Source organism: Hakea prostrata, chromosome 1 (assembly GCF_041222555.1).
Source record: "Hakea prostrata isolate BN-2017 chromosome 1, UWA_Hpros_2, whole genome shotgun sequence".
Classification (NCBI taxonomy): domain Eukaryota; kingdom Viridiplantae; phylum Streptophyta; class Magnoliopsida; order Proteales; family Proteaceae; genus Hakea; species Hakea prostrata.
In genome coordinates this window covers 75,412,447-75,436,254 of record NC_142600.1, presented here as the reverse complement: position 1 = coordinate 75,436,254, position 23,808 = coordinate 75,412,447, and the positions used below count along the sequence as shown (strand labels likewise).

Here is a 23,808-nt window from a genome sequence, read left to right as displayed (position 1 = left end):
TGCATACAGGCTGAATATATCGTAGTCGTTCCCCTTCCTTGATGAGCCTACAGTCAAAAGTAATGCATTCCATGACTTTCCTTTTGTACTTCCTTCACATGATCTCCTTCTGGCACCTTCTGAACTACCTTCTAAAGCTCCAACACCTCTTGGATTCCCTCGCTCTCCCCCCCCCCCGGAGGTAAGGGAGGAGGGAGGATCAGGCCCTTTGGCCATCCCCAAACTTGCATAAGTGTTTGGTACTTAATACCCACGGTGGGAGATCCCTCATTCAAACTAATCAAAGTTACAAGCATAACAACCAGAGAAGCAAAACCCTGTCGAGTTAATGATGAAACAACACCTCCCAGCCCACAAACCTGAGAGAAAGAAAAGGAAGGGCAGTGGCTCTAATTCCATTTTCCATTTCAATCTCTTTTTCCAGCCATGTTTGGAGAAAGAAAAGTAAAACAAATCAAATTTGAGGAGAGAGAAAGAGACAGCTAAACTATTGTTGTATTATCATGATCTTCATATCAGTATATTTTTATTCTTTTCTTTTCTTGATATTGAAGCATAGACTCGTTGTGTCTTCCCATAAATATCTACATTTATTCAAACACCCAAGAGAACTCCCTGCAGTACACCATAAGCCATGCTACCAGCCCAAACTTCTCCTAGGTTCAAACAGGAAACATGTAAACCAAGCAATGGATGGTTCCAACTGAGCTCTGTCAGTGTCAGCACATGCAGAAATCACAGAAGTCATTCCTCAAGGAAATTTAACATTATAGATGAAAAATTGACAGCCTAAGAAGAAAAAGTAACTACAGGTTCCCTCTAAAAGCTTGAAAGAAGACAGAACAAAACAATGTAAGTGAAGACTGCACAGCTCCCAATTAAAAGCAACATAATGGGCAAGAACACCACATCAGCTCCACTTAATGAACACCACTGCAGCATTTATCGAAGTTATCAGTGCCTTGGTGACCCCAAGCACTGGAGGGTGCTTGAATGCGATGTGATACCAATAACACAAGCAAAGTGCCTGTGTGCCCAGATGACACACTGGCAACTTTGGGATTTATTTATGAAACAACTTGATAAAATATGGTCACAAAGAAATACAATAACAGCTTTCAGAAGATAAATTGGTAACACTTTGATCCTCAATAATGAGGAATTTTTCAATTATTATAAAAAACAACTCAGAATACATGAGTTTGAGTGCAATAAAAAAGATTTTCCAATGATTAACAAGAATGAATTTGACATTAAAGTCAAAGCCAAAGTGCAAATTACGAATTCCAGGCATACATGACACAGCATGCAGGTGATATGATAAATCTGTGCAACTGAAGCATCAGTACATCTTTCAGATAAATCACTTCTAAAATTCCCAAGAGGATCATACAAATAAGCATAAACCAAAAGTAACGTTGATTCTTCCATATCTGTAACTAGATCACACACTCATGGTTAGTCATTCAGTTTGGTCCCCAAAAAAAGGTAAATAACACATAAGAAAGTACAAAAATAATGAGTGTGAATGCAAAGTGGCTACCTTGTATGGTTTTCCAGCAGTTGTACCATGTTTTCTGGTTTTGGTCTCCATACTCCACCCAGTGGGCAGCCAGTCTGGCAGATCCTCCATTTGCACAACAAGCTGTGATAATTGAACAATTAGGGTGCATCCTATATAGAATAAAACCAAAAAAACGCATTGAGTACACATGGAACAAAAGCTGACTCACTTGCTTCTTATTATCTCGTAAGGATCTTCTATTTGGTCGAGGCATGTCACTGCAGAGATTTCTAGATTTAGTATGCCGAGAAACTTCAATCTTGGAACGACACCTTTCTCCAGTTCTCAAATTAATATAGTACTACAAAAACCAGAAATGTATAAGATTAACCAACAAACTTTCCATAGAACACAATGAAAAACCTCAAAATTTTCTTAGAAACCAAATTTGATATTCTTTCTCCATACCAATGGACAGTTAGCTTTTTTTATTTTACCTTGCATATGCTGATTTACTTTCTTTTCCAATCTCATGTGGAACAATGCTTATCTTAGCAAATATTTCCAAAATGTACTCTGAGAAGCTCTTTAAAAACAAACAAGCTCATAGAATGGAAATTTTTTCTTCCTTTTTTAAAAGAAGAACTTCAAGATTAGTTGGCAAAAAGCACACACACCCCAAAACTACGACAAATTGACAATGCCACCCCCCCCCCCCCCAAAAAAAAAACTCTTAAAATTACACTATAATACATTCAATTAGCAAATTATGCTAAGTCATGGTTAGATAATTTCATAATTCCTAAAGTGGTTCTTGGTCTCTTGCGACTTTATAGCATTACCCTTAGTAAAATAGAATCCTAAATTTCATCTTTTTTCTTCCTCCATGAGCTCCGTCTTCCTCCTTTCTTCATCATCTTATATTTATTATAAGAGATATATAGAATAATAAAAGTATGGGTATATTTGTCATTTCCTCTAACCAACCAACAATTCTGATGGAAAAGGGGGTGACTGTCAATTTGGCATAATTTTGGGGTGTCTATGCTTTTCGCCAATTATCTTGGGGTGTCCCTGAAATTTTCAAGCAGAGTGTTACATTATGCATTATGCTTATACCAGATTACCAGTGAATTATCTGAGTTCCCATTTCTGATACATCCAAGGCTCTCATTCATTCACTATTGCACAATTTTATGTTCAGGAGAATCACATAAATGCCAAGATTTTCTGGATGGTTGATGTCCACAAGAAACTAAAAGTGTATGGGTTTTCTTAAAACAAGATACTGGAACTGGATTACCAAGTACATCCAGATTGCCTTATAAGAAGCTGTGACAACTAGAATCTGTTTATGATAGTCTAGTTGAAGAACGAAGAGAATCATTACTAGAATTACAAAGCAAGTCTAGAGCATATATGCAAGAGATGGGCATCCAATACATATTATGAGACTTAACCACATTTAGTTAACCACTTCCTTCTATGCTGTTTCTGTTTAGAGAAAACAAAGTCATCATGCAACTTGCACCCATGAAAGGATGAAGGAATCCATAGATTGAAATCATGCCAATTGATACATCAATATTTCCTTAACACAGGCATGTGAAACGACTAGAAACCTTTTTGTTTCTCACATAAACAAATGCAGGCATCAAATTCGAAATTGACAGTGTGTTGGATTCAAAGAACCCAGAAGAGCACTCTCTTTAGGAGCTGTTAAATGGACACAATGTGTTGGACTCAAAGAACCCAGAAAAGCTCTCTTTTGCAAAAGGATATATAAGTGTTAAGGAACATGCACTGACTCACTTTACGTATTAGATTTAGTAAGTATTATGACAGGTAACCTGGAGTTGTTTATAAATTGTTATGATGTGTAAGCTCCATTTCTTAATTGTTTAAGCATGTTTTAGGTCCTTTGATCCCCGTAGATCATTTTTGGACATGGCAATATGTCTTATCTTTTTAGATCCAGATAAAGAGTGAAGGGTAATTCATCCAAAAAAAGAAATACAATTTCTTTCCTTTTCTGGGTTTAGTACAACAAAGTAGTTATTTTTTATTGTCCAAAATAAGATACTATTGCCATCTTCATATAGAACCATTTTAACACTTTCTGAAAATCTCTATTTTACAGAAACAATCACATGAACAAAGTCCCTCCAAGATTCACAACAATGTAGAAAAAACTGATTTTTCCTAAAGAACCTTTTGGATTATACATGTATGTTTTCAATGTGCAATTTCTAGGGTCGCTCTTAGGTGTAAGCATATAACTAGCATTTCCAGCCAATCCACAATATCCTGATCCTCATTTCAACCAATCAAAACCTAAATACTAACAACACAAGAACTTAATAAATAACATTTCATAATATTCAGCCTACATCAAGCCATTCAAGTGATTATGGCTGTTATTGCCCCATCTAGCCCATGTACCACAATGAATGGAAACTTCCAAGCTTATGGATGAAAGAGACCCGTAATTGGGCAGGTCTATGATTGGTCAAGGCGCAACCAAGGGGTTTTTTCTTTGTATGAATCAAAAGGTTTATCTTTAATCTTACGTATATTTAAATAGGCAACACACCTTCTACTTTTTAAAAATTTTCAAGCGGTTTACACATATTTTTATATTTCCATACATCAACTGGGTCTTTGGAATTAGCTGACTCTGACAACTTGCATGTCCAAAGATATGCTTGTCCATTCCCTTCAAATACTTATCCTTTCCCCATTTTGATGAACCTAATTACAGACTTTGAAGCGTAGAAGCACATCATCATTTACATTAGGTTCGAATAAGAGGAAAGTATGGTATTTGTTTCTTCCCCTAAAGGCTAATGGTATATACAAGTTCACAATATTTGTAGCCATAGATGACGACAAAATAGAAAAATATGCAGGATAAATAGAACAAAATCAATGCAAATAATTCTAAAACCATCATCAGCGACTGAACCTGCGCATATTCATACAAAAACAGTGTTCATTCTGGCAAAAACGGAAAATGTTAGAATGATAAATTGTATTGGATAACTGACTGCACAAATTAACCGAAGTACTTTACTATCTATAGTCTATGATGGCTGGATCTGCTGGACACTTCAAAACAGTATCTACAGCCACTATTCTGACACCATTGACATGTACAGTTGGAATACTCAGGTTCTGGTGGATGCCTAATAATGTAAATAAGGGAGGGGATGCAAATGTTTAATGTCCAACACAGATGAGGAGTTTGGCATGGCAATCCTACACATGGTACCAAATTTCCGAAATTTCAGTTGTCTCAAGCCCACCAGCATGAAACATGGTCCGAGACGAGGTTGGGGCATTTGACTGAATTTTGGTATTTCGGTGACCTTTCAATAATTTCAAGGGGTTGTAATTGTAAATCTTAATTTGTAATATGAGTTGTAATTGAGATTTGACTACTACTCAATATTTGTTGTTGCATTCTAATGGAAGTTTCAATATTCTCTTGTACATCCATGTTTGGATTTGCAAAAATACATGATCCAATTTCATCCACATATAACCAGGAATGTGCGAACCAAAAAGACCAATTTGTGCTAGGTTTAGTCAAAGATAACGCTGTCCTTATATTTATTGGCCTCAATTTGGGATGTACACCAAAAATCAAACCCAAAAACACTTAAAACCCAGCGAAACTTCACCAAAATCTCAAGTATCTCAGTGTTTCTACCTGCTCGAGACACCAAGATGAGTCAAAAATTTCAAACAATGATCCTACATGCAACATAAGCCATGCTGAGTCTAATACCCTAGTTTGGATCTCCAATGGGCCCACTAATGTGTTAAACAACTCAGCGAACAAAGGTAAAAGCAACTCTGTAATTAACCAGAGTTTAAAGATAGACTAATAAAAAAGTCACGGATAAGACAGAATATCCTAATAAGAGATATAGGGACATCCCCCCCCCCCCTTCAAAAAAAAAAAAAGGATTTCGAACAGAAATAAATTTTAAAAAATACAAATATATACAGATATTTAGGGAAAAGAAGGAAGATATGGTAACATGCAAAATACTGCCACAATGAGCTTCTTTGACCTCATGACAGGAAAAGAAAACCAGTGAGGTCACTGGTTGGCATGACAAACAACAACTCAACCTTGATACAATCAACATGGGATTGCCCAGGAGGTTGCTGATGCCCAATCCAATTAATCCCAACTAGAAATCAACAGAGTTGGCAGGTTGAAGATCAAAGACAGCCTGAGCAAAATCTGACTGTAGCAAGAGTCTCAGTTAGATTTTACAAGAGATACTACCACCAGGGTGGAATCCAGCAACTCAAAATCCATGAATCGCCTGGGGTAAAAGGATTCACATCTACTAGGTGAAAGAGATTGAGCCCAAATTGCAGGGCTTGTTGATACTGCTAAAACAGGGAGTTATATGAATGGCTTTAAAGAGTTTAGGACAAGAATGTAAAGAAGAAAACTAGAGTTTGATGCAAGAAAACAAGAAAATAAAAGAGATTAACAAGGACTGGATATAACTCAGATCAAAAGGAACCTAGAGGAGAATGGGAGAATAAAGATGAAGAAAGTGAAGAAGCAAAAAGGGAAAGGGAGGGATTTCACCAAAGAGAAGAATCTCAAATCTGCTGGAAGAACAAGAAGGAAAACAAAGTAGGAGAACACATGATTGCAAAGCTCACCACTACGGACAACCCAATGCAAACAATTCTATATTACATTCATCTCAATTGGTAGCACTACATGCAAATAAATAATATTAAACTCCTAACTACTTTCTAAACTATCATATAACTAAACCATGAAACCGACACTAAAGCAAGGAAACCAGCTCTCTTCTTGTAACTATCCAATATTCTGATCTTTTTTTCTAAGGCAAGAGACATTAATGTCAGACCATGTATCCATATGTTAAACAAGGAAAAGTTTAAGAGGGACAGGAGGGACAGAGGAGAAAGGTCAAAGAGTGCTTAGTTGATATTCAAGCTACCTTTCTTATTAAGGCTTAAAAACCCTGGAAAGTGCTTTGAAAATTTTAATCAAATGCAGTCTGTCCAACCATAACAATTTATTACCAACAGAAACATCACATGCAGAAAGAGCACAATTAATATAATCATAAACATAAAAGAAGTTTGTCCCAGCCTCCTTATTCATCTAGTCTTGTATAGTACATAATTTATTAGCAGTCATTCCAGGAAACTTCATTTCAAACACCCCTCTCCACACACACACACACACACAAAAAACCCAGAAGTAAAAAATTCTTCTTTCGGTTTTTGTTTATTTGGAGACAAGGTTGGGTGAAGAAGGGGGGAGGAGGCAGTAGGTTTGTGACCAGGGTGAGTTATCATGTTACATAACAGCGGTAAGTTAAGATTCATCAGCAATGACCACATTCCCACATAAAATTTCTATGGATAATGAGAAAATGCTTAAATTCACGACCTAACAAGAGGGAGAGGGTGGAGGGGGAAATAATGGTTGACAAAAGCCACAACAAAGCAATGGCATCCACCACCATTTACAAATCTCCCTCAGAGAACTCCTCTGAACTAATAATAATTGTTAAAGGAAGTAACTACAATCATGATACAAAGACGATACAAGTTGGAAAAATGTACTTTTAGATCTTACCTAGCAAATCAAACAAGACAAATCCATATGCAATTTTCATCAAAACATTGTACATCCAAGTTAATTTTTAACCAATCAGTACATGAGACACCGTAGTTTGTTTTATCATGTCCGAAGTCCACATGCAAACAGATCCAATGTCTCCAGATAACCATAAGTTGTAGGATAATTCTTCAAATTCCTTTTTCCCTATGGTCATTGCACAATGATCAAGGAGCCAATCATTGTTTACAAGGGTATTCCAGTCAAATCACTCAACAACTATCTCTGATAATGCCTGCAATGACAACAGAACCATACATAGTCTGGCAACATGGCAAAAACTAGACTTGCTTTGATTGCTAATAAGCACCAGTTCACATACACACTTATCTTGAATCATTCCAGACATATGGTAACTTTTTTAGGTCATCATCAAACCAGTCACAAAGACTGGGGTCCAATCAAACAGGGAAATTAAATAATATAGAAGGAAAATAAAAGATTCACGTCCTCCTAAATGTAATAACGCGTTCAATTCCAGTTGCAATATCGATTGGTCAAACAAAAACTGACCAAAGAAGCATACGAAACTAGTTGTTAACCTAAGAAGGAACCCTAAGACTAAAGGAAATAGAAAATTCAAGATAAAATGAGGTGAAAAAAGTTAAGTTACCCAATCCGTTCTACCGTTCGGCCGTTCCTTGGCCTCCCGAATCCAACCAGCCGGTAAGAAATCCGGCGACTTCTCAATAACCATTGAGCTGGAATGTGAATTATCCGGCAACAACCAAACGAAAATTGAAGCCTTCCTCCGATGATCGACACAGTGCAGAACTCCTCCCTCACTCAGTGAACTCCATTAATCGCTTCCAGTCTCACTCCCACCCTCTCCACAAGAGAAGTAAAACCCTTAGATATAAGCTGTCCATGGATCCAACAAAACACCCTCAAAAAACCAAGTTTTGGAAAATCTTTGCTACCATAGGATAAGCTCAAAACTTGTCCGATCGCTCGGTGAAATAATTACCTCACTTCGAATCCTGAACAATCTTTCCATCTCTGACCGCTTCCCTCATTTGCGGAGTTATACAGTCAGACATTTTACCCAAAAAAAACACAGTTTCATCGACATAAAAGACAAGACAATACAGTAGAGAGCAGTCGAACTACTGTGAAGATCGATGCTTTGATACCTTTGTACTATATTGGCCGGTGGATGGAGAGAAGTTTTCAAGGCATATAAAAATATAAAATATATGCAGGTTCATATTTACCTTTTCGCCCTTAAGATGTTAAGATAATGTCCGAAACAAACTTTTTTTTTTTAATACTTCCTCTAAGCAAGATTTAAAGTATACTATAATAACTCTACATTTCCATACTAGATACAACTGATACAATACAATGTCGATATAGAACGACACGTTTCTTAAAATCACCTGCCCAATGCAATACTGGATATTAATACTTTAAATATTACCTCCGAACATTATTATTTTAGTCCACTATATTTCGACTTGTTTTATCTCAAAAGTGAAGAATATGTCTTAAGCAAGGTTTAAAATATCCATATTGAATATTGTTTTAATCTCAAGCCTTTCGACTTCGGCATTATGAGTTTCGAGTTTTTTTTACAAAGGTAAAACTTACAATCTCTCCACCGAAAAATATAAATTTTACCATTCAACCAACCATGCATTAGCTAACAGTTTTTTGAGAGTTGGGAGTGTGTAAACACTTACCGGGCATGAACTACAGAAATCAACATTTGCGGCTGATGCGGCTTAAATATCAGCCGTTAGATTCTGATGTAATATCGTAAAGAAGTCAAGTGTCTGCCAACTCGTCTGTCCTTGGTTTATCAACGGCTGGAAAATGAGATTTGGTTGACCATTTCTTATTTCTTCAATAAAAAATAAATATATAAAGGAATATGGCGACGTGGGGTTTTTTCTAAATGTGGGTCTGGCGCCTGATAATTGAGTAAAGCTGCTGTTTTTTCGGTAGGAAGTAAAGCTTGATGTTGACTTTAGATTTTCAAGAAAATCTAATTATAGATCGTTTACTAAAATAGGATGACGAAGAAAATTACCCATGAGATTTGAGAAGCTCATTTTGTTCAGTAGGCTTCTCAACCACAAAAACACAATAAGTCCATTTGTGAAATTTTAAGTTTTTTTTTTTTTTTTCACCTGTGGGCCTATGTTTTTATGGTCGGGAAGCCGGGAGCTCCCCCGACGGGGAGATGATCGTAACTCCATGTTGTCGACAAAAATTAAAGAATCGCACGTCCGTCCATGCTTTCCATTGTTAACATAAAATATCACTATTTTGAGTAAGACTTTACAGGTAACTTAAATAAATTTATCAAATTTATATATTATATTTTTTTCCTTACCAGTTCTTTCTCTTTTTTTTACTCCACCTCACTAGCCGTGGTTAGCTAAAGCTGATTTTAAATTTATGAAACTAACCAAAATAATAATTTTTTATCTTTTAGATAATTTTATCTCTAAAATTTATTGCATTAATAGAAAAAAAAATTCTAAAAAGAAAAAATCACTATTTTTTCATCCCATGTTAATACAGTATGTTTTGGGATAAAAACACTATTTTAATTAGTTTTATAAACTCAAATTTAATTTTTAATTAGTTTTGTTAATTGAAATATTGAGTAACTATTTTGTAAAGGAAAATCTAAAAGGAGCTCGTCCCATAATCTCCTTTCTGTTGCAAATGAAGGGTTGCTAGTTTTTAGTTTTTACAAATTAAATTCAATAAATTTTCTTTTCAAATATTGATGAATTTTTTTCTTGATAAAAATGATATATATATGTTAGAAAGAAACCACATTATATCTTTTAGGTCCACCAGAACTACATTATTCGGGATAATTTTGTATATAATTTAAATATTAGACAAACATTTTTCCCCTTCCCCTAAAAAATTCCAACTCTGAATCTTATAGGTATTAAGATATCCATGTACATTAGTAAATATCCATCTATGCAAAACTTAAATAAATAAGGGGGAAAAAATTCAATTCAAGACCCTCTTCACAAGTAGAAATCAAATTAGATTTTCGCTGTTTTTTTTTTTTTTTTTTTTTTCTCATCCAAACCCAAATATACTTTTAAAAGATGTTTATTAGTACTTGTGATCCTTTATTAAATACACCCACTTTGTTTGGCAAGCAAGGATAAGACCCCGTGAATCTGAGACCTATTTATCTACAAGAGCACAGCCACATTGGGTGCCAAAATCGAGGCCCCTTCATGTCCCCATCAGCCTTTTACAGAAAAACATGGAAAATCGGCTATGGGTGGGCCGGCCCGACCAGTAATCCTCGCCTAATCTTTCTCCCTGTCTACATCGGTAGACTACATTGTCAGGGTTCATGGCAAGCATGTAAGAGACAGCCATATCTTTCATTTTCATCTACCATGTCTGTCAGTTATATGACTTATATCTAAATATTTAATTTATAAAATTTTTATCTTCTAAATATTACTGTATGGATAAGTATTCTTCGTCTAGAGTATTACATTTCTGACCTAAAATATGCAAGCAGTTGATAAATTGATACACGCTGCTAGAATGTGGCAGACCCTGATACCATACCCTAGTCGAAGAGGTAGGCGATCAACAGTTGAGATTATCTATTCAAACGGAATAAAAGTATGTATTTTCCCTATGCTTATTCACCACACATTAGAAAGAAAGTTTATCTCTAAATTTTGACTAGAAAAAAACATCCAAAGTAAACCCTCCAGTGAACCTCCTCCCTAATAAGAGGTAAAATGTCACAAAAACACAGAATCAAATAGAAGGTAGGGTAGGCTACCCCCCGTAGGTGAAGGGTTCATGCTCAGTTTCATGAATACACGCATCCTCTTGTTTTTTTATGTCAACTTACGGGGAAGTGGGGAGTGGGGACTACTACACTTACCATCAAGAAGAATCTAACCTCAGTTCCGCACTTGGACGCGTCGGTTACTGCAAACTGAGTTGACCTTTGATGGTGAGACACATAGTCCGCTAGACTCCTTACTTCCACAAGTTCCCCATCAAAAATCAATTGCAGCCTGCTCAGCAAACAAATCCACCGTAAACATGATTTGCAGTAGCAGGTGAAAGATGGCAGGAGATATAATCAAAAAAGAAAATAATGGTCATTTCTCTCTTTCTTGTACATGACCATGAAGAAAAACTAGCTTCGATTCAACATTTATTTTCTTAAATTAAGTATGCAACTTGTACATAAGAGCACATTGTATGTTTACTTCAAGTCCCTCTAACTTAAGTCAATACTACTACCAGCACCACCAACCTCAACACCTTGCTCCATTGCAAATGAAAGTGAGCTGACTTCATCCACACGCCACGCCCAATCCTCGTACTTATACCACCTGATAAGACCTTCATCGGCTTTCATACGTTGACACATGATGCAAGAATCCTCTAAGCAGGTGTAGAATTCTCGTAACCGGGATGCCTTCATGATGATGGTCTCATCAAGCTCCCTAAGAACTCTTTTGGGTGCTGGGGGCTCTGGGACTTCTATCAACAAGCAGTGAGATATGTTGAGTACCTCCAAATCCAACAAGGAGTCCAAGATCAAGATCAAAACTTCCATAGTCAACAAAGAGCACCGCAGGCTCAAGACTTTTAGCTTGGGTAGCCATCTGGCTAATGCTTTTGCAAATTGGACATCACAAGGGCCCATCAGCTTCAGCTCACTGAAATTCTTGCAGCTTTCACAAATTGCCTCCATGATGTAAGGAGGGGCGCGAATGCTAGGCATTATCATGGATTCAAGATCTTTCCATAGTTCGACAGCCTTACATATTCCACCCTTTGTAATTCGATTCCAAGCGGGAAGTACCAGATGTTTGAGCTGTGGGCACCTGCAGTATGGTGGCTGTTACTTTCCATCTCCTGTAACCACGATAAAAACTGGATAAAAAAAACAATTTGTTTCAAAGTAGATGCCTAATACCTTTCAGCTGTATAGATCAAGTGCTCATCTTTCAGATACAGATTAAAATGGAAGATCAAACATTTAATGTATCCACGACTAAGACCAAGTGCAACCTTCAACAGCCGCATCAATCTCTTATCAGAGCTATCAGATACCCAAACAAATGGTGCATTAGGGACCTTAATGTAATTAGATCTCAATGACCCCAAATCAAGAGTCTTCCAAAGAATTGGATCAGAGCAAGCCAAGCGCCAGGTGCTACAAACTCGGGAAATCCCAGAAGTCAATTCAATTATGTTAAATGTCTTGAATATCCTCACGAGGATATCAAGTTCCATATCCTCCCATCTCCTCTCTGATGAGTAGTCCTCCATTGTCTTTAACATTACCTAACAATCTGAGAGGAATTACAATGCATTATAAGGTTTGCACAAATCCAAAACAGAAATTAATAAAAGGACATATGAAAAAAAAAAAAAAAAAAAAAGACTAGGCCACATGAATGGGAAAGGAAAAATATGGGTACAATCATTTATGAAGTCCATGAGGGAGAAAAACTCAAATTTACTGGTTTGAATGGTAAATAACTGTGTATTCTCCTGAATAAAAGGTGTATATTACTAGAGTGATGCTCTCTCCTTGTAAAAATGTGTGTGCTCTCTTGTAATCTTGTTCTACAATAAATAAATAAAAATTCATGGTAAAAATTTTCTCTACAATTCTTTAATTTTATTTAATCTTGTCGGCAACCCGAAAGGGAACCCAAGTAAGGTAAGGATGTAGATCTATGGCCTGTTTTTCTTTTTCTTCTCTTAATTACATAGAGGAAGGATTTGACATGTCATGCCTATGCCCTTGTACCTCTACCATCTCCTAGGCCTCTCTATAATTTTCTTGTATTGCATGCATTGGTAGAATTATAAAAAGCATTTATAAATTCTTACTTCTTGCTTATATAAATATGCAAAGGACATCACTCCCCACAACATAGTGGTTGCATGCACTACAGAGGACACCATTCAAGTCACTGAGACTAACAAGACTTCATTATGGCAGGAAACTATATAATAAAACTCAGGGATCAAAATAGGCTCTACATAAAATAGAACTAACATGATTTTGGGCTCTATAGAAAATGAAATAACTGCAGCAGTCACTGTTACCACATGCATCAGTAAAATGGACCCCAATTTTAACTTTTCCTAATACATTTACATAGCACAAAATGGGTAGGCATGGAGATAAACTTGAGCAGAATAAAATGTTTCCCAAAACAATATGCAATTAACATATGCACAATGGTGTACACCAAAATGCCAATTCCCTATTTGCGTGCAAATGGCAGAGAGCCACATGTTGATATCTTCTTAATCGATCCAAGAAGCATCCCCTCTGGGTTGTAGATTCAAGAAGTTTCTGACATGTATAAATATCTGAAAAGGAGGTCATAACCTAAATAAATGGAGGGGTGAGCGAAATTTTTTCCAGGGCAAAAGGCACATGTTTCACATAAGCTTTCATATCTTCAAATTGCATATGTGCTCAACCACCAGCAACAAGACCCACTCAGTGGGTCCCCTAAATGTCATCTAAAAGAAGGGAGAAAGATAGATAGATAGATAGAGCATTAACAGAACCAACTGCTATCATGTTCCCAGATAGCAAAATAATCTGAACGGGTCCAACTTATGGCTAGATCATCCCCCTCCTCATTTTGATAATCCAGTGAAGGACCAACCAGCTGGCCTTTCTAGCAAAAGGCCAGCCGACTGCAGGAAGTAACCAACCAGGTTTACAAGGATAACCTAGAAATCATTCAGTGGGTGCAATTTGAGTACCTCAACAGGATAGAACTCAAAAGAGAACTGAAAAATAATGATAGAGTGACTGAGTTCAGTAGTTCCTCATATCAGACTATGACTAGAAAGATTTGAGACCATTGAAGTCAAAAGGACGTTGACCCAACAGACAGCTGGTTGTCAATGGTTTGAGCGTTAGGGTCTGACAAAATCGAAAAAACGGTATGAAAAACAAAATCCCTCACTAAGCTGTATGAAAATGAATTCTCGACAAGATTTATGTAAATTGTAACTATCAATCAGCAGCTACAGCCCAAAATCAAGCAAGCAACTCTACTAGCTCAACATTTCCAAGACTTTGTTGCTTTACTCTTTCCAAATGGTTCAATAGACTAAGACAAAAATCACCTTCCCCACATCCCCAACCCCCAGCTTCATCCACCCTCAACCCACCCGCCCCACAACAACAACAACCAAAAAAAAAAAAAAAGAAACCCGAAAATTCGGGGAATGAAAATCAGATCAGGTTAAAGAGTCCCACATTGATCAGGTTGAAAACATAATGTCAAAAGCAGAAACAACAGGCTAGTATTCACTCTTTACATATATAGCATGTGAATCCAGACAAAAATGTCTCCAACAAATTCCTAAGCTAGCATGGAAGGTAAGAACTCAGAATTCAGCTCCGTCCTAAGCTAGCATGGAAGCTAGCAAATATGATTAATCTAAGACACAGCTCCTTGCCCCAGAAACACATTTAACATCATGTATGGATTTGGATAATCCTTTTCCCAGTTATCCATCAGAGATCATTATAATGTAGAACAGCCCTTTCAAATCAGATCATTCAGAAGAGGAATCCTTCTCCTGGTTTTTGAGGTATCTCAAGAAAATAGATTCCAAACGGCAAGATATGTAATGATGTAAGCATGTCAGAATCTTGGACTCACTAATTCCGACGATCAATGAGCTAGTGAAGAAGCAAATCTGCAACAAGCATTGTCCCAGAAGCTCATGGGTCAATATGATGTATTGATTCAAAGAAATCCTCATGTAAGATCACAGCGCTTCATATGGGTGTATGAATATCATCACCTACAGAAGCATTGGCCTCCTCTGCAGCAGGACAGATTAGTGGCCAGGATCATCCCCTGTACAGGGGTGTGTGCCAGAGTGCTCCAGGCCACCCAATGGTGGCATCTCAGCCTGCCATGCTGAAGAGGACCCAGGTCGACCCACAGAGAAGATTGTAGCCCTCCAAACCCAAGTTACTGCTCCAGTACTTACAGAAGATACTATAGTCCTGCACGATAGACAGTAGACCTTACACTGTTACACACACAATTCATTAATTACTTTCTTTCTTCAAATCAAGAGACTAAACTCCAACAGGCACATACCATCCATGCAGCAGAGACTGTGGTCTTCCAACCCCAAATTGCTGCTCCAGTATTTACATATGGTTAAAGCTATTCGGAATGAAATCTACACCAACTTCCAAATATTTATTTCAACCTAAACCCGGTCTTAACCTGAAGAGTCACAACCCTAAACAGTTAAATCCCACGGCCAGGACCGGCAGCCTCAATGGGTCTAGATTGCAGAACTGCAACTTCAGCCAACTTCACTCACTCCCAGTCTGGATTTCTCTCAGCCCAAAACTTTTTTTCATCCCATCATGACCATCTGCATTTTGATTTTAATGACCGACTGCTTAGACTCGTTAAGTTTTCCAGAAACATATTCAGTCGAATCCTTATTTATTTAGAAATAAACATGGAATCAACTTCAAATTGAAATCTTAAGAAGAGAGAATCTATATCTATTCACCTATGATATACATTTCCACCCCAAAACAAAGCCCTGATTCAATTTTTACTTGAATTTTGAATATACGTTCTTGGGACTGACATGACTGATGCTTAATGTGAACCAGGATATAGGGCAAAGTTGATTGGAATAATGCCCTATATCTAGGCTCACTCCAGGATCCTCTTCATTGAGAATCAGCATTCTTCTACGGCTAGAATACCCTTCAGTGGAGGGTTTTATGACTAATTCAAGTGATGCAAGGGTTAGAATAGGTTCGGCAACGCCTACAGGTCTAGGGTTTAAGGTTCTCAATCATTAAATCATGCTGTAATAAGTAATATCATATCTGTATTTGAAGTTAGGTTTAGGGAAATTAGGGTGAAGAATTTTGGGGTTAGGGTTTCCTAATATTGAAGTTAAGTTGCAGAATTTTAGGATTTTAGGAGTAGGAAAGAGCTGAAATTTAGGATCGAAGGTAAGGGGGTTGGGTTTAGGGTTCAATTCTACAAGGGAAAGGGACCGTGTTTAATTTCCAAAAGTGCTGCAGGTATTAGGAGAAGAAAAGAAGAAGAAGAAAAAGTAAGGGGGGGGGGGGGGAGGATCGGGTTTACAGTTTAGGGTTAGAGGAGGGTAGGGGGTTAACTTATAGTAAAGGGGGAGGCTTCCTAAGGCAGCAGCAAGGGTTGGGAGGGGCTGCGGTTGTCTGCAATGGGGGGAAAAGGGTCTGGGATTTCAGAACGAGGGTTAGAGGGGGGGTGGAGACTGGCGTTGAGCGAGAAGGGCGAAAGGGGCTGGGGTGTAGGCAGGGGGCTGTTACATTCTTTAATAGGTAAGAGCTTAGAACTCATAGATGTTATTGAGGAAAAGAAGGATTTACAGCTTACATTCAAGAGACTAGATGGAAGGGTAAAAGAGCTCAAGAGTTGGATGACTTTAAACTTTGGTATACTAGGGACAAAAGTAACAAATGTTGAGTAAATATAATAGTGGATAAAGATTTCAAGAACGATGTGGCGGATTTAAAATATTGATAGGATCATTGCTATTAAGCTTGTAATGGAAAAAAAGATCGTAAATATAATTAGTGCATATGCACTTCAAGTAGGATTTGATAAAAGTCTAAAGTTAGAATTTTGGGAAAACATAGATGGCTTAATGCAAAGAATTTGTCAAGGAAAAAAGATTATCACGGGGGGTGATTTAAATCGTCATATTGGGACAGATCAAAGAAGCTATGAGAGTTTACATAGAGGATATGGTTTTGAAGAAAGGAATGAAGAAGGGATCTCAATTTTAGATTTGGTTGTTGCTTTTGATCTATCTATTGTAAGCACTTACTTCAAAAAGAGGGAGGAGCATTTGATTGCCTTCAAAAGTGGACATCATAAAACCCAAATAGATTTCTTCCTAACTAAAAGGTCCGATAGATTGTTGCGTAAAGATTGTTAGGTGATACTAGAGGAAAGCTCAACCACACAACATAAACTAGTGGTCTTGGATATATGCCAACTCCAAAAACTCATAAAAGGTGCGAAGTTAACTATTCTAGGATAAGATGGTGGAACTTAAAAGGAGAGTGTTTGAAATCCTTCGCTAATAGAGTAGTCAAACAAGGAAAGCGGGATTTTAAGGGGGACACTAATGCAATGTGGAATGAGATGGCTAAGTGTATTAAGAAGGTGACTAAAGATGTCATAGTTGAAACAAAAGGAAAGCTCCAATTTATAAAGAGACTTGGTGATGGGATATTGACGTTCAAGCGGCCATTAAGAATAGGAAAGCTAGTTTTAAGACATGGCAAAGGACTAAGGATGTTGAAGATCTTCAAATGCATAGATTGGCCACAAATGAAGCTAAGAAAATTGTGGGAAAAACAAAAGAAAAGAAGAATGAAGATTTATATAATAAGCTAGGCACGAGGAAAGGGAAAAAATCTTTTTATAAGAGAGATAAAATAAGGGACAAGAAGAGTAGAGATCTTGACCATGTTAGATGGGAACAGAATTCCCTTGACACAACCAAAATTTCGAGCGAAATTTCTAATTTTTACAAACTCAAAACGAAACTTTCATGCATTGAAAGAAAGTCCCAAGTTTCAATTGAAACCAAGGAAGTTTCGACAACAAGGTCGAAACTAGACCAAAAGGCTCATTAACTTAAAAAACCTGTCTTCACACGACACTCTACACTTCACAAAGTTCTGTCCAACTCTCATCCCCCCCCCCCCCCCTTTAAAAAAAAAGTTGACCGAGTTGAGATCATTTTAGCCCATTTTAAGCACTTCAATTCACTCCTTTGGTAATTTCAGCTCTTCTTGGTGGATATTTCAAGGGTCTTCAAGCTCTATTGCAAGGTAAACCAAAATTTTCCAAAATTTTTTATTTTTTTAAGAAATTATATTTTTTTCTATTTCATGCTCAAGATGTTGGATTCTTTGGAATTTAATATGTGTTGTCTCTAGTAGCTAAGATTTATAGATATGTAGTTGGATTTGATTTCTGAAGTGTGCTACTATTTTTTCTGATTTTTTATGTATTTAATAATTACTAATAATTAATATTTTAAATGTAAAGAATATTTCTAATTAGGAAAAAATTCCCAATGTTTGGGAATACCTTAGTTTATAAGTAATGTGTGTTTAGGCTAAAATTAGAGTGGTAGTTTTGTGTTTTGACGATGATTATTATGCATGTTTGTATCAAACACACACTTTTGAGTCAGAAATTACTATGTTAGACAAAGCTTAGTAAAATGCATGTCCCAATGTATTATTTATATTCAGATTAGCTTACATGCAGAGTGTCACCCAAAAATACTCCCTAAAAGTTGTCGAAACTTACACGAAAAAATCTTAAGTTTCCACGAAGTTCACATGGTCGAAACTTGAGTTTCTCTCAAATTTTGTTCCTAAAGATGGTAAAGTTCTAGTACATGATGAGAACATTAAGAAGAGATGGGAAATATATTTTCCTAGTTTACTAAACGAGCATAGTTTAGGTATCTATGGTTTGGACAATTACACCATTTGCCAAGGCACCAATTTTTGGCCTTATATACGGAGAATTTTGACGTCCAAAGTAAAAGAAACACCAACGAAGATGAAAATAGACAAGACACAAGTCTTCATGAAAACCCAATTGAAGTATGGAAGAGCTTAGGAACCTATGGGCTCGCTTGGTTGACCAAGTTGTTTAATAGAAAATGTCAAATGAATGGAGGAGAAGCATTGTGATTCCAATTTACAAAAATAAAGGAGATATTCAAAGTTGTAATCACTATGGAGGCATCAAACTAATAAGCCATACTATAAAACTATGGGAGAGAGTAATTGAAACCCGTTTGAGGCAATTAATCACAATTATGGAGAACCAACCTGGCTTTATGCCGGGAAGATCAACAACAGAAGTTGTTATCCTTATTAAGAGACTTATGGAAAGGTATAGAGAGTGCAGAATGACCTTCATATGATATTTGACCTAAAAAAGCCTATGGAGTTCCTAAAGCTTTAAGTTGGCAAGTACTAGAGAAAAGAAGAGTTGCAATTAAATATGTGGACATAGTTAAGGATATGTATAATGTTTCAATGACAAGTGTAAGAACAGTGGGGGGGACAAAGTAATTAATTCCCAATTACAATTGGGTTACATCAAGGATCAGCTTTACGCCCACATTTTTTTGCACTTATAATGTTTGAATTAACGAAAGACATAGAACGAGGTTCCTAGATGTATGTTTTTTGCTGATGATATTGTGTTAACAGATGAGACTCAAGTAGGAATTAATACCAAGTTATAATCATGGAGAACAGCTTTAGAATCAAAAGGCTTTAAACTAAGTAGAACAAAGACAAAATATCTAATTTGTAACTTTGGTCATAATCAGGTGGATGATGAGGTGGTAAGACTTGATGAGGAGGAGATTCCACAAAGCGTTTATTTTAGGTACCTTAGCTCAATCATAAGTTACAAAAATATGATAGAGGATGATGTTTTTTGAAGAATTAAGATAAGCTAAATGAAGTGGTGAGATGCATCTGTGTGTCCCATGTGATTGATAAATTCCTTTAAAGCTTAAAAAATTCTATAGGACCCTCATTCGACCAACTATGATGTATAGCGTAGAGTATTGTGCTGTTAAAAAGGATTATGTACATAAACTCAATATAGTAGAAATGAGGATCCTAAGATGGATGAGTGGCAAAACTAGAGAGGATAAGATAAGGAATGATCATATTAGAATTGGTCTAAGAGTTGCCCCAAGAAATGATAAGCTACAAGAAAGTTGTTTGAGGTGGCAAGGCCAAGTTCAACGGAGGCCTGTAAATATGTGTTTGTTAGTATAGTAGAATGCACATAATTTTGTTCTCTCTCTTTGGTCCTTGGGCTGTTTATAACTCCTGAATCCCAAAAGACATCCCTCTTTCCTCTTTCATCACTAATGGCTCTTGGTCCCCGCCTCCCCACCCGAGTCTCACACAAATTTGGAACTCCCTCCCCCCTGTCTTCCTTTGCTACCGACATCACCATTTGGACCCCTTCCTATACCAAAACCTTCAAAACCGCCTTTGCATGGAACCTCCTTAGATCCCCTCTTCCCCCTATCCCTAAAGCCCCTCTAGTTTGGTTTAAAGGCCACATCCCCCGCCACTCCCTCACCCTTTGGAGAACTCTTAACTTGGCCCTCCCAATCCAAGCTTTCCTCATCAGTCGTCACATCCCGCCAACCCCAACGGTATGCAGGACATTGATCCCCTTTTCCCACTCCATATGGAGCTTAGCCCTTGCTTCTATTTGGCCTAGATCAAGATGCTCTTTTGGTTTTGCTTGAGATTGGAATTGGGTCCTGAATACATTCTCTGGTTCCACAATTTGTGACCAAGTGGGTAAACTTGTCTTTGCTGCTACTGTTCAAGTGTTCATCATTTATGGTGGGAGCGCAACATGAGAAGATGGACTTCCAAATCCCGATCCCAAGTCTTGGTTTGGAATGCCATCTATTTTAATGTTTTTTCTAGACTCAGTTCATTTCCCCACCCCCTGTTATTGACTCCCCAAGGACTATGTTGATTGTTACTTCCTGGAGTCTTAACTCCTCACTCCAATTGACCTCTTGACTGGCTGCTTCCCCCCCCCCCATTTTCCCCTTGTGTTTCGCTTTGGTTCCTACGCTTTTAATATATTATTTATTCATCCCAAAAAAAAAAAAAAGAATGCACAAAATGTATCACCTAGCCTTGTTAATTGTTATCCAATTCTTCTCTATTCTTCCCCCTCAATTATTCTCTATTCTTCTTCTCTACCTAGTACTTGTTACAAATCTTGGGATTGTTTACAGTTACTTCCCCTAATTCTTATAATTTTTTCTCCTGCTCGTTTATCATCTCTCACCCTAACCATAAAATTCATCTTTCACTAATCCTCCTAAAATTAGAGGGGGGGGGACCCATACATTCATACATTTATTGGTTTCAGCTCTTATACGCCTAAATCAAAATCATCCTTATAAAGAGAAGCCTAATTCCAGCAGGAAACTTCCATTTAATCGTAATAAAATTGTTTACCATCAGATGAATCCAATAATATAACGCCCTAAGTAGAGTGAAGGTGAAGGATCAGTGTAGCTAACCTGACGTTTCTTCAGAAAACTTGGCAGAGATGAACTTCCCCAGACAAGCCTAGGAATGAAATCACAGGTTGACAACTACAAGTAGTTGATAGCAATAATTAAGCAGGCTAGAAGTCCAGAGAACTCCTAGCAAATGCAGGTCTCAGAAAATCAAATGGATGCCATGTCCAACTTAAACAAGATAGAACTCCTCAAAGTAACATGATTTAGTGTGCTCATCTAGAAAAGGATGAAGTGTTTTTTAATATTCTGTACTGGAAAGCAATGAACGAGATTAAATCATAACTTGGACGATAAGAGGTGTGCAAGACATCAAAGCACAATAAGCCGAAATAGTCAGACCAGTAAATGAAAGATCCCTTGAAGAAGACAAAGTCAAATCATAAAAACCAGGTCAGCTTTAGCTTGATCTTATGGAGAGACTAAAAGGAGGCGGAGGGGAAAAAACAAGCCTTGCATTGACAGGAGAGTTGATGAGGTGGCCAAAAAATGCAATATCTAGTTCTAGACTTCTAGCATTAAAAGACCCTCAAGGTAAATAAAATCTCAAAACCACCATCATCATGGCACTTAGTGTCTAGGTAAGACACAAAGTTAGAGGGGGCTTAGATGCAAAGCAACAACAATAAGGCTCATGGCTGACCATGCTGCTTGGACACCTAAGCAACACCATGACAACTATGCTCAAAACTAAGAAATAATAAATAGAGTTGCAGTCTTCGAGGGAATTAAGTCTCCTTTAACTAGAAAGAGTGAAGAAATGCCTAAGTCTGTAATAGCAATGACTAATGCAACATGTGCAATGTATTGTGAGAATAAGGATGCCCAGCCATAAGTGGGACCCTGCATTAGCAAGGGGTCAATTACAGATGGATCCCAGGAGATTGCTTAAGAGTATTCCCTGAGACTTGAGCTACTTGTATGCCTAAAGGATCAAAAGCTTTTTCATAAATCTCAGCAACCAAATTCAACAGAATTGCAATTTAGAAAAGCATTAAGCAATTACATTATATACTTGTATTAACATACCTAATTAGGGTGCAAGGAACATTTTGTACAATGTTTACATTGTATACTTGTACTAACACTCGCTTTGTAAGGAATTTCCATAATAGCAAATATGGATAAGTAGAAAATATTAAGAATTGAATATAGCACGAAGGGGATAGTACTTAAAACTTATACAAAGTGCTGTAACAGCACAGGACCTCTTGAAAGTAAACAATCTGGACGCGCTAATAAAAATAATCCTATTTAAGTTCAGCAATTACGAAGGACTAGAATTCAACTTTACTATAACCTGCAACTCTTCTGATATATTCTAGATGAAAATGAAAATTTTGTATGTTCCAACATGCAACACCAACTCATCAGAGTTCTTGAAACCTCAAAAACAATACGTTGCAAAGAAAGCTAAGTCAAATCTACTATCCAGCCTCTATAATTCCTCTTTCTCCTTACTGCGTAACCAATTTCATGTCAAAACATCATTCAGGTCGGGATCCTACTAAAGAAAGAGTAACATCCCAAACCTCAAATAAACCCACTTTAAATCTCCACATTTGCATGGCGACGACAAAAAAATCGACGTTTTCACTTCCCGCAAAATAAAAATGAAAAATCCACAGCCAAAGAAATATCAAATCTCTAACATAAGATTTAAGCTTTCACCATTCCTAATTATCAAAGCTTCCGAAACATTCCGCTTCTAAAATTACCTGCGGAAACCAATCCGATCTACATCTTTTCCAAACATGGAACTTTTGAAAAAGCAGAAATTTGAAGGATTTAAAGAAAACTCCAGTCACAGATAAAGAATTTAAACAAAAATTATAAAAATAGTGTCTTTGAGCCTTGCGTTACCTCTTTTCAGTCTGACTAGTGACTCTGCCTGGTGGGAGACAACAAAAATTATGATTCGGAAAGAACCACAACTTCACCTACCAGCAATCCACCATTTAAGATAAGGAAGAAAATGTTAGAATTTCTTTTTGAAATCTGAGGCAGGTGACGGGCATGGATTTTGCATGATCATTTCAGAAAAATCAGTTACCTAAAAACGTACGACCTTCAGAGGCTTTTCAACTCATCTTCTCCGGTCTCATCGACAATTGTTTACCATCCTGAATTACAACACACGAACTAAAATTTCGGCCAATTAAATTTACAGGAAACTCCAATTCCACTTGTAACGGAGGAAAACCGAAAACCCTTCATCTCTTTTATGTTTTGGGAAAATTATTTGATTAGCTAGTTTTACGTTTTCAATTACAAAACGTAACCACTCAAAGTTGTACTTAACAAAATTAGCTAAAATTAAATTTGAAATTACAAAACTAACTAAAATAGTGATTGTTCATACATTTTGATATTTTTTTTTCCTAAAATTAATCATTCCAATATAAGGGTAAAAATGTCCAAATGAAATAAAAAAATTAGTAATTTTTTCATTTTGAAC

At 36.9% G+C, this 23,808-nt stretch overlaps 2 protein-coding genes across 5 annotated transcripts in view; both read right to left on the bottom strand.

The window, feature by feature from the left end:
* Nucleotides 1-8,338, bottom strand: part of MBD13 (methyl-CPG-binding domain protein 13) — a 28,329-nt gene extending 19,991 nt beyond the window's left edge. The window contains exons 1-4 of one of the 2 annotated variants that reach the window (XM_089142421.1): nt 8,161-8,338; nt 7,807-8,054; nt 1,734-1,865; nt 1,544-1,645 (exon numbers count right to left, since the gene is read on the bottom strand). In XM_089142421.1, coding sequence (XP_088998547.1) covers nt 1,544-1,645; nt 1,734-1,865; nt 7,807-7,890 — 318 coding nt within the window. In that variant the 5' untranslated portion in view covers nt 7,891-8,054; nt 8,161-8,338. Of the gene's footprint in view, nt 1-1,543; nt 1,646-1,733; nt 1,866-7,806 lie in introns of both variants that reach the window. The other variant, XM_089142420.1, reaches the window with a different exon arrangement.
* Nucleotides 8,339-10,602: 2,264 nt separating this feature from the next.
* LOC149030103 (RNI-like superfamily protein) lies at nt 10,603-23,570 on the bottom strand. Of its 3 annotated transcripts, none has more exons than XM_089142419.1 (5): nt 23,404-23,570; nt 23,214-23,290; nt 12,133-12,511; nt 11,464-12,040; nt 10,603-11,218 (listed from the first exon to the last, which is right to left on the bottom strand). In XM_089142419.1, exons 3-5 carry the CDS (start codon nt 12,498-12,500, stop codon nt 11,201-11,203), a joined length of 963 nt encoding a protein of 320 aa, XP_088998545.1. In that variant the 5' UTR covers nt 12,501-12,511; nt 23,214-23,290; nt 23,404-23,570; the 3' UTR covers nt 10,603-11,200. The 3 variants fall into 3 exon arrangements, with proteins under 3 accessions (XP_088998545.1, XP_088998544.1, XP_088998543.1); XM_089142418.1 differs by lacking the exon at nt 10,603-11,218 and adding an exon at nt 14,864-15,216 and having other exon boundaries at nt 11,225-12,040; XM_089142417.1 differs by lacking the exon at nt 10,603-11,218 and having other exon boundaries at nt 11,225-12,040.
* Between the last annotated feature and the right edge of the window lie 238 nt (nt 23,571-23,808).